General features: G+C 37.5%; 1 protein-coding gene and 1 long non-coding RNA gene across 2 annotated transcripts; one reads left to right on the plus strand and one right to left on the minus strand.

Annotated features, from left to right (window-relative positions):
* Positions 1–1,273: 1,273 nt before the first annotated feature.
* On the plus strand, positions 1,274–2,031 carry LOC134284277 (uncharacterized). Its single transcript, XR_009995727.1, has 2 exons — positions 1,274–1,627; positions 1,709–2,031. It is a non-coding gene; the product is annotated as an uncharacterized LOC134284277 (long non-coding RNA).
* Positions 2,032–7,426: 5,395 nt separating this feature from the next.
* LOC134291172 (uncharacterized) lies at positions 7,427–13,785 on the minus strand. The gene is made up of 3 exons (XM_062858614.1): positions 11,412–13,785; positions 11,180–11,350; positions 7,427–7,924 (listed from the first exon to the last, which is right to left on the minus strand). Exon 1 carries the CDS (start codon positions 13,461–13,463, stop codon positions 12,063–12,065), a length of 1,401 nt encoding a protein of 466 aa, XP_062714598.1. The 5' UTR covers positions 13,464–13,785; the 3' UTR covers positions 7,427–7,924; positions 11,180–11,350; positions 11,412–12,062.
* Between the last annotated feature and the right edge of the window lie 249 nt (positions 13,786–14,034).

Genomic DNA, 14,034 nt, shown 5'->3' on the forward strand with positions numbered 1-14,034 from the left:
ATAACTGCAACATGTTTACGTTTCACTTAGCGAACGAAAATCCAATAACTGCAACGCCTGACAGTGTCAACAAACCATCAACTGACGTAAACTGAACGCGAACTTCATCCGACTGTTCATTTGGGCTAACATGGCGCACCATTTTGACGGATGGCGGTGCGATAACTGCAAAATTGTTGCACTTACCGGACTTGCAGTTAAAAAGCATTGCAGTTAAACCGTTTGCACCGACCGAACGTCTACTGTAGTAACCTTTGTGAACGGACTTTGTGATTGTGATGACCAACATCGAGGAGGAGTGTTGAAATATTTGGGCCAGCCTAATGTATGTTGCGATGTTTATCATCAATAGGCTCCTAAAGTCCTATCGGGATTCTTGTTTTAAACCACAATATATGGTTCAAGAGTACATTTTTACTCATTTTTTGACGTTTTTATTAACCGTAGTTGAAAATATATAATTTTTATTTTTTTAGCCTTTTGTCTCGTCCCTAGCTTATAACACATACTTTGAGTGATTTTTTTTCACAGTGTATGTCAGATAGGAACATTTTTGAAATCCCAGTGCGAAAAATGTCGAGCTCAGTCACACGAGGTTGACCTCAAATGTCAAAGTAGAACTATTTATCATTTTACTTGTTTCGAATTTTCTCATTATTCCTTTGTTTTTCAAGTTCGAGTAAAGTAGAATTCCGATTAGAATACCATGCTTGATCGTATTATTTAATATAAGTGAGATTTCGTCTTTAATTTTAGGACCCTATTGCCCTGCGCCGACCCTGCTAAATGTATGTATGTAAGTTGTTATTGTTTATGCATTGTACATTGTTGTTAGTGTAAATAAACCGACCGCCGCGACGTGCACACGCATCTCTGTGTTTGCTCCGTGTTTCTCCGCCGTTACGCGTACCGAAAGTTCCCCCGGTGATTTGTCGGTGCCCCTGGGTAGCTCAGTGGTCCTTTGAGGACAGTGTTGACTTCCGTGGACAGTGAATAATCTATCAGGATTATCCCGACTGTTTGTGAAACTGTTCAGAACAGTCGTCGAATATCGAGGGGATTCTCGATGTATTCAACAGAAATCAATTAATCAGCAACTTTGTTCAAGCACATCATTATTTCAAACGTATAGGTTCAGAATAACAAACATGGGCAACTATCCTGGAAATAATATAAATTGCATTTATACCACATTTAGTTCACCACTGGACTGCGAACTGCGACTTCATAAGTGCGAAAACACAAACTTATTTACAGACGGGACACTGGCGATTTTTCCATGGCTCACTTCTTAACGACTATTCACAGTGTAGGTGAGGGGTGATACTAAAAATCTGCAGTATCAGATCAGAGCAAGTGTGATACTAGATTTACTGTCATACATGACATCTCCTTGACAGTGCTTTTTGTTTTGTTTGTAAACATATACGTTGTTTATAAACATATACGTCTTTCGATTCACGGAAGGCAAAAGGAAATCGTGAAACGAACACAAATTGATGGTTAATGCAATCCCTGATTTTCGAATTTTCCTGCTGTGGAGCAGCTTCGGCGAGCGGGGATATGGATGGACGCAAAACCGCCTTGGATTTGAAGACCCCAGCTAGCAATGATCAGCGCCACGCAGGTAATTGTCACAGACGGAACAGCAGGAAACAGTGTTAATCTTATGTTTTTTTTTTAATCTACCGCTTATCATTTACCGCAGAACGCTGAAGAAATTCAACAAAACCATGCTACGTAGTTTGTTTCTGAGCCGGTTCAACCAGCTAATTGGTAGCCGTCCCGAGTGGCCAAGTTGAAGCTGCACCGCATGAGAACTCCATCGCCTTTGCTGTCTAAACCGTTACAAAGATGACCGCAAGCTGAGATGAACGTATATGCCCTGCAGCGTGTGGCGGAAAAGCGTATCCTCTACCAGGAAGATAAAGAGATCTCCACTTTCGATCAGCTGGCGATGGTTGCCCCTACCGGAAAGAACATTATGCTGAAAAAACGCTGCTTACGAAGCACTCATCCACTTCGGACGTGTCCCAATGCAACACCCGGGAACGCCTATAAGAGACAGCTCGCGGTCGCTGTAAGCTGTGTGAGAAGAGGGGGACGGAATTTCACCGTCGTCGGTTCTCAAAAATACACATTTTTACTTCTATTAAATATTTGTGTATTTAAGTGAAATTATACGAAAAATGAATGAATGGAATCGAAACTAGTGTGACTAAACCAGTAATTGAGAAGCACCTGGTCGTGCTGTTGGATATTCCTCCATGTTTTGGATGAAGATCACTTTGCTTTACAGAAGTATTAATTGGTGAATCTAATAGTTTGAACATTCACCTGGTTATCTAGGAAGACATGGTGAGCATGAGCATAGATGAACGTACAATTCGTAGTTGCTACTCCGTGATTGACCGGAACAATCGAAATTGCACAGAGAACCAATGAACGGGGCTTGGGACTAGCTAACCTTTTCTCAATGTACACAGTTCGAGAACTCTCAACTAGTAAGGTCAACGTCCTTATGGTCATCGAGAATGTGAGAGTTAAAAGATGATGTACTATGTGCATCACCAAACGACTTCAGAGGACTTGGTGAACCTTTTTAACAAGTTCTAAGCACGAGGAAAAGAAAATATAAAGAGAAATGATCTATTTTTAAAAGCAGATGTATTATGCGTCACGGCCTGTTTTTAAATTGAACGTATTTTGTGTCACCAAACACTTTGAGAGGACTTGGTAAACCTTGTTAAAGACAAATTATGATTTAGTTCAAAGAATATCTAATGAACCAATAAAATTTTCTTTAGGAAAAGTCGCATATTTTTAATTTGAACGTATTTCGTGTCACCAAACACTTTGAGAGGACTTGATAAACCTTGTTAAAGACAAATTATGATTTAGTTTAAAGTATATCTAAAGGACCAGTAAAATTTTCTTCAGGAAAAGTGGCATATTTTTAACTTGAACGTATTTCGTGTCACCAAACACTTTGAGAGGACTTGGTAAACCTTGTTAAAGACAAATTATGATTTAGTTCAAAGAATATCTAATGAACCAATAAAATTTTCTTTAGGAAAAGTGGCATATTTTTAATTTGAACGTATTTCGTGTCACCAAACACTTTGAGAGGACTTGGTAAACCTTGTTAAAGACAAATTATGATTTAGTTCAAAAAATATCTAATGAACCAGTAAAAGTTTTTGAAGGAAAAGTGGCATATTTTTAACTTGAACGTATTTCGTGTCACCAAACACTTTGAGAGGACTTGGTAAACCTTGTTAAAGACAAATTATGAATTAGTTCAAAAAATATCTAATGAACCAGTAAAAGTTTTTGAAGGAAAAGTGGCATATTTTTAACTTGAACGTATTTCGTTTGGTGACACACTTTGAGAGGACTTGGTAAACCTTGTTAAAGACAAATTATGATTTAGTTCAAAGAATATCTAATGAACCAATAAAATTTTCTTTAGGAAAAGTGGCATATTTTTAATTTGAACGTATTTCGTGTCACCAAACACTTTGAGAGGACTTGGTAAACCTTGTTAAAGACAAATTATGATTTAGTTCAAAAAATATCTAATGAACCAGTAAAAGTTTTTGAAGGAAAAGTGGCATATTTTTAACTTGAACGTATTTCGTGTCACCAAACACTTTGAGAGGACTTGGTAAACCTTGTTAAAGACAAATTATGAATTAGTTCAAAAAATATCTAATGAACCAGTAAAAGTTTTTGAAGGAAAAGTGGCATATTTTTAACTTGAACGTATTTCGTTTGGTGACACACTTTGAGAGGACTTGGTAAACCTTGTTAAAGACAAATTATGATTTAGTTCAAAGAATATCTAATGAACCAATAAAATTTTCTTTAGGAAAAGTGGCATATTTTTAATTTGAACGTATTTCGTGTCACCAAACACTTTGAGAGGACTTGATAAACCTTGTTGAAGACAAATTATGATTTAGTTTAAAGTATATCTAAAGGACCAGTAAAATTTTCTTTAGGAAAAGTGGCATATTTTTAACTTGAACGTATTTCGTGTCACCAAACACTTTGAGAGGACTTGGTAAACCTTGTTAAAGACAAATTATGATTTAGTTCAAAAAATATCTAATGGACCAGTAAAAGTTTTTGAAGGAAAAGTGGCATATTTTTAACTTGAACGTATTTCGTGTCACCAAACACTTTGAGAGGACTTGGTAAACCTTGTTAAAGACAAATTATGAATTAGTTCAAAAAATATCTAATGAACCAGTAAAAGTTTTTGAAGGAAAAGTGGCATATTTTTAACTTGAACGTATTTCGTTTGGTGACACACTTTGAGAGGACTTGGTTAACCTTGTTAAAGACAAATTATGATTTAGTTCAAAGAATATCTAATGAACCAATAAAATTTTCTTTAGGAAAAGTGGCATATTTTTAACTTGAACGTATTTCGTGTCACCAAACACTTTGAGAGGACTTGGTAAACCTTGTTAAAGACAAATTATGATTTAGTTTGAAGAATATCTAATGAACCAGTAAAAGTTTTTGAAGGAAAAGTGGCATATTTTTAACTTGAACGTATTTCGTTTGGTGACACACTTTGAGAGGACTTGGTAAACCTTGTTAAAGACAAATTATGATTTAGTTCAAAGAATATCTAATGAACCAATAAAATTTTCTTTAGGAAAAGTGGCATATTTTTAATTTGAACGTATTTCGTGTCACCAAACACTTTGAGAGGACTTGATAAACCTTGTTAAAGACAAATTATGATTTAGTTTAAAGTATATCTAAAGGACCAGTAAAATTTTCTTTAGGAAAAGTGGCATATTTTTAACTTGAACGTATTTCGTGTCACCAAACACTTTGAGAGGACTTGGTAAACCTTGTTAAAGACAAATTATGATTTAGTTCAAAAAATATCTAATGAACCAGTAAAAGTTTTTGAAGGAAAAGTGGCATATTTTTAACTTGAACGTATTTCGTGTCACCAAACACTTTGAGAGGACTTGGTAAACCTTGTTAAAGACAAATTATGAATTAGTTCAAAAAATATCTAATGAACCAGTAAAAGTTTTTGAAGGAAAAGTGGCATATTTTTAACTTGAACGTATTTCGTTTGGTGACACACTTTGAGAGGACTTGGTTAACCTTGTTAAAGACAAATTATGATTTAGTTCAAAGAATATCTAATGAACCAATAAAATTTTCTTTAGGAAAAGTGGCATATTTTTAACTTGAACGTATTTCGTGTCACCAAACACTTTGAGAGGACTTGGTAAACCTTGTTAAAGACAAATTATAATTTAGTTCAAAAAATATCTAATGAACCAGTAAAAGTTTTTGAAGGAAAAGTGGCATATTTTTAATTTTAATGTATTTCGTGCCACCAAACACTTTGAGAGGACTTGGTAAACCTTGTTAAAGACAAATTATGATTTAGTTTGAAGAATATCTAATGAACCAGTAAAATTTTCTTTAGGAAAAGTGGCATATTTTCAACTTGAACGTATTTCGTTTGGTGACACACTTTGAGAGGACTTGGTTAACCTTGTTAAAGACAAATTATGATTTAGTTTAAAGAATATCTAATAAACCAATAAAATTTTCTTTAGGAAAAGTGGCATATTTTTAACTTGAACGTATTTCGTGTCACCAAACACTTTGAGAGGACTTGGTAAACCTTGTTAAAGACAAATTATTATTTAGTTCAAAGAATATCTAATGAACCAATAAAATTTTCTTTAGGAAAAGTGGCATATTTTTAACTTGTATTTCGTGTCACCAAACACTTTGAGAGGACTTGATAAACCTTGTTAAAGACAAATTATGATTTAGTTTAAAGTATATCTAAAGGACCAGTAAAATTTTCTTTAGGAAAAGTGGCATATTTTTAACTTGAACGTATTTCGTGTCACCAAACACTTTGAGGACTTGATAAACCTTGTTAAAGACAAATTATGATTTAGTTTAAAGTATATCTAAAGGACCAGTAAAATTTTCTTTAGGAAAAGTGGCATATTTTTAACTTGAACGTATTTCGTGTCACCAAACACTTTGAGAGGACTTGGTAAACCTTGTGAAAGACAAATTATGATTTAGTTTGAAGAATATCTAATGAACCAATAAAATTTTCTTTAGGAAAAGTGGCATATTTTCAACTTGAACGTATTTCGTGTCACCAAACACTTTGAGAGGACTTGGTAAACCTTGTTAAAGACAAATTATGATTTAGTTCAAAAAATATCTTATAAACCAGTAAAATTTTTTGAAGGAAAAGTGGCCTATTTTTAATTTTAATGTATTTCGTGTCATCAAACACTTTGAGAGGGCTTGGTAAACCTTGTTAAAGACAAATTATGATTTAGTTCAAAAAATATCTAATGAACCAATAAAATTTTCTTTAGGAAAAGTGGCATATTTTTAACTTGAACGTATTTCGTGTCACCAAACACTTTGAGAGGACTTGGTAAACCTTGTTAAAGACAAATTATGATTTAGTTCAAAGAATATCTAATGAACCAATAAAATTTTCTTTAGGAAAAGTGGCATATTTTTAATTTGAACGTATTTCGTGTCACCAAACACTTTGAGAGGACTTGATAAACCTTGTTAAAGACAAATTATGATTTAGTTTAAAGTATATCTAAAGGACCAGTAAAATTTTCTTTAGGAAAAGTGGCATATTTTTAACTTGAACGTATTTCGTGTCACCAAACACTTTGAGAGGACTTGGTAAACCTTGTTAAAGACAAATTATGATTTAGTTCAAATAATATCTTATGAACCAGTAAAATTTTATTTAGGAAAAGTGGCATATTCTTTACTTGAACGTATTTCATGTCACCAAACATTTTGAGAGGACTTGGTAAACCTTGTTAACCCTCGAGCAGTCGCGTCTTTGACTACCTGCAACGACGCCACGCTCACGCTTTGTACCAAAAGCGTGCATTTTTTATGGTGCGTGTACTCAGTACACGACACGACCGCTCCCGGGTTAAAGACAAATTATGATTTAAAGTAAAGAAGTACACATGGACCTCTGAATACAGAAGTCTTAGTTAGTTTGACCATACTTTGCGTTAGCTCGCTACCTGGAAGGACATGGTGAACCTAAGAAACTTCTCTTTGAGTGAAGAAGCACACAAGGACATCTGAAGTAATTACAGAAGTCCTATTAGTTTGATTATACTTTGCGTCACCTCGCCACCTGAGAGGACATGGTGAACCTAAGAAACTTCTCTTTGAGTGAAGAAGCAAAAAAATGGACCACTGAATACAGAAGTCTTAGTTAGTTTGACCATACTTTGCGACACCTCTCTACCTGGGAGGACATGGTGAACCTTAGAAACTTCTCTTTCAATGAAGAAGCACACGTGGACCTCGGAAGTAATTAAAGAAGTCTTAAGAAAGCCGGCTCCAGAGGCACGTTAACCTCCATTTGGGACATTTGTGCCATATTTTTTTTTGCGCCACCTCTCGACTTGAAACGACGTGGAAAGCCATCACTTATTGAATTCTAATTATGTTGTAGTTATAGAAGGCCTTTTTTGGGTTACTTGAGAGGAATTGGTGAACCTTCGCGTGTCGAGTTCAAGGAAGAGGATTTTGCGTCACCTCGCGATTTTAGAGGACATGTTTGGCCCATTTAACTACAAGTTCTGATTACTAAGATTATCTGCGAAAAATTCATAGCGACTATTAGTATTTTCAAAAGTCCTAGCTAACAATACTAACGTTTTGGTAAAGAACCCCGGTGTAATTTCGGATATTTTGCAGTCCCAAACTAGACACCTAGACACGCCCCCCCCCCCTACCAAATATTTATTTATAGATATGAACATAAACAATACAATAGTAAAACTATATCCACTCTGGTATAATGGTAACGATGTTCATGCCACTTATCAGCTGGGATGGACGGCTCCTCCAGTAGTTCCTGAAATAAATTTAAAGTTCAATATACAGAGGGTTCTACAATATATTTCCGAGAATTATTGGCTTGCGTTTAAAGTATAAGAATAAAGTAAGGGGCGCACACTCCAAACACTGTTTTTGATGGCATGCTTCTGAGCTGTGATGATGGCTAGTGAGTAAACTTCGTTGCAAGTGAGTGTTCCCATCCCTGCTTTGGAAGGTTCTGATTAACCCTTTATAAGGCAGAGAAAATTAGAGGTGTCAAAGCATACTATTATGATGATTTAATGATTAAATACATTTTGTTTACAAAACCATTTTTGTGTGAAAGAAATTTTCGAAAATGTAGGTGGCAATATAGTTGCCACAGCCGGCTTGACTTGATTATTCATCGTCATCGAAGGGGCTAGTCTAGCTATGACCTGCGTGGCCATGGAGCAATAGTTTCAACATTATTTATTCATACCTATGAAAGTAGTATTTCATGTAGTATTTACTACAAATTTGTAGTAAACTGCGGATTACTACTTTTTATGAGATTCTTCTTTGAAAAAAAAAAACTCAAATTATAAAATCGCAAACCTGCCAGTCCCCCTTGATGAAACATTTGAAATTTTCTGATTGCATCATGTAAAATAATTTTATGCAATTCAGTATCATAATTTACATTTTATCTAACTCATTTTGGTATCATAATGGCTTTTTTCCAAACTGGTTCATTATGCAACTGATGCATAATGAAAAATAGTTGTATAATGTTCATAATGCAACTCATTTGAGTTGCATTATGAATATTATGCAACTCAAATGAGTTGCATTATGAAAAAATCATAGAATTTTGTATGGAACTCGTTGCAAAACTCGATTTTTTCAGCACTCTTGCTGAAAAAATCAACTTTTTGCAACTCGTTACATAAATAATCATTATTTGTAATTTGTAGTTTTATTATTAACGATAGCTTTGCTACTTTACATTAGGTCAAGAATACTGGTATAGGTATAGGAAACATAGTTGAGAACCAAAATGAAACTAACAAATTTCGAGAGAATCTTGTTATTTGTACTGAAACATTGACAATAATACCATACATACAGTATTTTTTTTCTATGGGTTTTCAGTTGAAGCTGCGTGACAGCTTGTTTGTCAAGGCTGAACCCGTTATTCAAATTTCATCTCTACAAAGACCAATGATTAGACGGAATATGCTATGTTGCCCAATTTAACACTAGTTTTTACATTGTGCCCAAGTAGTTTTAATCGAAATTTTGCATTTTCCCTCCCGTAGATGTATTAGTCATGTCCGTCCTCAGTCATGTGAAGTATATGAAGCTATCAGAATAAATCTTTACCCGCGGAACCTAAATCACCAGGAATGTTTATACCCTTGCTATTACTTCTTGGAAATAACAACACAAAATGCTGTCTATGTTGACAACTGTGCCTGCTATCTTCAAGAAATATTATGTAAAATGTATAATCGAATTAATTACGGTCAAATACCAATTGAAGACAACAACCTTTACTGCGATAACACCTATGTTGGTAGCCACCTACAGCACTGGCGCTATCCCCAATGATAGACACTAGTTTTGAACATGTCATGGGCTTCCAATGATACGAGATACGAAAACAACCTAACTATTAAAACAGAGCCAATCCGTTCATTTGTCCTATCGGTCCTACCTAGATAAACCATGTCATTTTCTCTCCTAGTCATACAAAAGTTACGTCATTTCAGCTTAGAAACAACCTGTTTTTGTTCAAAATGTCATGTCGAACGCATTGACGTCAATAAAGTGTTTAAGTATGGTCCACTGCACGTACTTGGGCTGGCCCGCCCACTCCCAAAGAAATTTGACGTTTGAGTGGTGTCGTCACCGCTCAAAAGTCAAACCATGCGTGAGAGCAAGCAGGCCAGTATAAATTCGTGCAGTATTTCATTGTTCGCACGTTAGCTTCGAATCTATCAGCACTATTAAGTACTGCAACTTTCCTTCCTACTATTCGGTTGATTTTACTAGATTTATATAAAGAGAATATTACTGGATATCATTGAAATATTTAAAAAAGCAAATTTGTTTTGATAAAATTACTAATTTGAATTTATTTAATTATTGTATATTACTGAAATTATAGTAAATTTAGTAGTTAATCAAAATCAACCAAAAAATGTAGGGAAGAAAGCCCAAACAGCATTTTCAAGTCTAATGGCAATGAAAAGGTTTCAAAACCTGTCACAAAACCTATAATATTTCTACTAGAATTTGTGACGATCTTCAAAACCTTCTCAAATCTAACAGACGTGGAACTATTGCTTGGGTATAGAATCTATTCAGCCCCGGCGGTCCCTCCGTGTTTATCAAGCATGTGATGAATATGCCAAAACATATGATCATCAGCCATACTTCATCTGCAGCAGCCGGTTCGTGATGAACCGTTGGAGGCGTATTAGACTGTTAAAAAGGTGATATGATTCACTAAAGAATACTATATTACAATAACCTTCACTTTAATACCGTCAAACCCTGCGAACTTGGCCAGGGAATACCATACATACAGTAATTTCAACTGATAATATTTTAGATGCTACTATTTTTGGCATTGTATTTTTGGCTAGCTTATCCAGTTATCTATTTAAAACTCGCAACAAACAACTTGACATGGTCAAAATTACAATACCAAAATAAATAATAGCATCTAGAATGCTTTCAGTTAAAAAGCAGGCAAGGTAATATTTACAACTGTTTCAGTACATTAAGCAGAATTCAGCATTCGGTTGAAAATTGTTGGTGCACTTCTCACTGCTACCATGGGTTCGGTAGAAACTACAACACAATTTTTTGGGTGCTATTCATATGAAACTGCTTAGATCAATTATGGATATTGCATTAACAACAACCTTATCTGACTTATCTGAGAAGGAGAGTAACAACAGATTACAATAAGAAAAAGAAAAAGAGCAAAGGCTACAGCTGACGTAAAAATCATATAAAAGTGTTTACTGTTGAAAAAACTTGAATTCCGAACAATATTTTGATATAGGGTGGGGTTGGGCGGTTGGGCAAGAAGGGTCGTCAGTGATGTTTCCTCATATAAAAAGCTTCATGTAGATCGACGCATCTTCGTGATAAGTTCTCACTTACTCTTGCTTGTACTGTATCACATGACAACTGAGTCCGCTCCGAGATCTGCTCAGAACCGTTCCGGCAGCGGCGAAAAGTCCCAAATCGCCATACAGATGGCCCTGAAAGAGGTTTTAAATCATCATAAACTTACCACGTAGGAACCTCCGCTGTACGGTGGCTTTCTCGTGCAGAAATATTTGCTGTTTTTGGTAGTTATTCACCGTCGCTTCCAAACGATTCCGCTTGCTGTTTTTGCACAGGAAATCGTACGCCACCTTGGCGCTCAAGTCTCCATCCGTCTTCGGATTGACTCTCGATGGCCCTGGAATAAGTTAGTAAAATTGTACGATCAAGAAACAACCCGAGGTTCACACTCAACTAACCTGGAACTGCCGCTGGTGCGGGGCATCAGCTCTCTAGCTCCACCTATTCGAAACAGCTTGGGTGCTGGAAGCAACCTCTTCCGGTAGGAATGTCCCGAACGTTATGTACCCGACTTACGCGTGACTGTGCTGCAGCTGTGAGTGCTAGAACATTCCCTCCTCCTTCACGACTTGGGAAGCGATTCCGACTTGGTGATCGCCACCGTGGTCGCCGTTTTCATCGTCCGTTGCTGCTTCTGCGGCTGTACTTGTTTGTTGGAAATAGTATCAGGACTCCGTTTGCCATCGGCACATAAACTCATCTTTGATCGGTCACCGAGAAGAAGTCGCACAAGTTTTCCGATTCTGTCTGTTTCATCCTTCCATGTCATCAATGGTGTCCACTGCCGCTGAAAATATTACTTTTTTGGCCGGAACAGGTCTGCTCCGGCCGCACTTGATTCACTTCCGCTGGTACCCGATCCGATCCACCAGAATATCCGCAATTTCACGGTACTTTTCCTAATATTCACTGTTCTTTTTTTTTTTTTTTTTTTTGGATTTGTCTTTTAGACAGGCTAAGACCACGGTTGGTCCATCTCGCCCCTGGGTGTACTGTTGTCTTTTCGTTACATGTTTAGTTGTGTGTTTGTTACATGTTTAGTTGTCTTTTTATATGTGGATGTTGTTCTCTTCCAAAAACTTCACTATTTGCTTCATTTCTTCTTCACAGCCTTCTTGTAGAATCACTTCTAATGGTTTCATATACTCCAATGCCGGAAACTGACTTCGACTTAGGTTGTATTGTGGGCACTCGTAGATTATGTGTTTCAGATTTTCGGTTTCTTCACACCATTCACACAATTCGTCTTCTTCCCAACCCCATTTCGCCCTCCTTTCTTTCGTCATACAATGTCCACTTCTAATTCTGTTTAGAATTTTCACTTCTTTTGGGTTTAGTATGAGCTCCTTACTCCATATCCGTTTCCCTGGTTTCTCCATCAATTGGTAGTGCCATTTTCCTTTGTCTTTCGACACTTCCTTGTACTTCCGGTTCCAATCTTCCCACGTATTTTTCGCGCTCAGGACGAGCGCGTCTCCAGCAGTTACTCCTTGGTAGTCCGATTGTTTGTGCTGTGTTTTGGCCACTGCCAGCTGATCGGCGATTTCGTTCCCATGGATTCCCATATGGCTCGGTATCCATTGTACCTTGATCGCACTTTCCGCATTGTTCAGGAACTCCTTGTATATCTCTCCTATGAGATAGTTGTTGTCCACTGCTCTTCCATTTCGTATCATCTCACACGCACTCATTGAGTCCGTGAAAATGACCGCTTTCCTGTATCCTTTTGCTTTGATGAGTTCCAGTGCTTTTAAAATGCCGAGTAGTTCAGCGTTCGTGATTGAAAAGTTCGAGTTGATGCTCTCCGTGATGTTGTCCGAGTCTGCTTCATCGTATACCGCTATGGCCGTTCCAGTAGACGTTTTTGAAGCATCCGTGAAGATCTTTGTGTGGTGTTTGTACTTGGTTTGGTACGCTTCCTTGAACCGTGCCTGCCACACTTCAGGTGCCGTCCGCTCCTTTTTTAGCCTTTCTCCTGATAATGATGTTTCTACTATTCTGTCCATTTCCACTCTTTCAAAGGTGCGCATTCTCATTAAGCTTGGGAGCTCCCTGTCCGATGGGTTCACTTGGAAGAGTACGTCCAGATGTTTCTCTGCAACCTCAGTTAGGAAGGATTCGTTGCCCATTTCTCTGTCCATGGTTGGGCCGACGAACTTCATGAGTGGTGTCCTATACCAGATTGTCCTTATCAGCTCCCTTTTTGTCAAGCTTTCAATCCGCAGCTCCATCGGAAGTTGCCCCGACTCTGCTAGCATGACATGCACCGGGGTGCTGCTGAGGTAGTTCATCGCCTTCCGAATGTACGAGTTCTGGAGTACCTGCAGTTTGTTGCGGTGTGTTTTGGCCGCATTGCCGTAGATTGTTGCGCCGTATTCCATTCTACTACGAATTAGAGCATTCCCGATCTTTACCAGGGTTTCCGGGCTCGCTTCTTTCCGTGACAGCATTTTCAGCAATCCCAGTTTTGCTCCAGCTTTTGTCTTCACTGCTTCGATGTGCTTCCTATGCGTCAGTCCTCTATCCAGTACGTATCCCAAATATGGATGGGTGTTGACCAGCTCAATCTGTTCACCGCACACTTTTACTTTGAGATGCTCGGTCCTCTTCCTTGTAAATGGAATTATCGCTGACTTGTGGCTGCTGACTTTCAGATTCAGTTCGTTGAGCTTTCCGAAAAGCTTGATTAGGAATCCAGTGCACCGCTCAGCTGCCTCTTCCACTGTATCTGCTCTGATGATGGCCGCGAAATCGTCTGCAAACTGCACCAATTCGCAGTTGTCGTCCGATAGTTTGTGGAGATTTGCCGTGTACAGGTTAAAAAGTACTGGGGAAAGTGGGCATCCTTGGGGAAGGCCTTCTGACACTTCAACCTCAACTTTTCCAGAACTGGTTCTTAAGACCATTTTCCGATATCTCAAGTACTCGTGGAGCCACGATACCAGTTTTCTGGGTATCCCTAGCCTTCCCAGGATCTCCAGTAACATTGCTGTGTTCACTGAATCGTACGCCATAGTCACG

Source organism: Aedes albopictus, chromosome 3 (assembly GCF_035046485.1).
Source record: "Aedes albopictus strain Foshan chromosome 3, AalbF5, whole genome shotgun sequence".
NCBI lineage: Eukaryota > Metazoa > Arthropoda > Insecta > Diptera > Culicidae > Aedes > Aedes albopictus.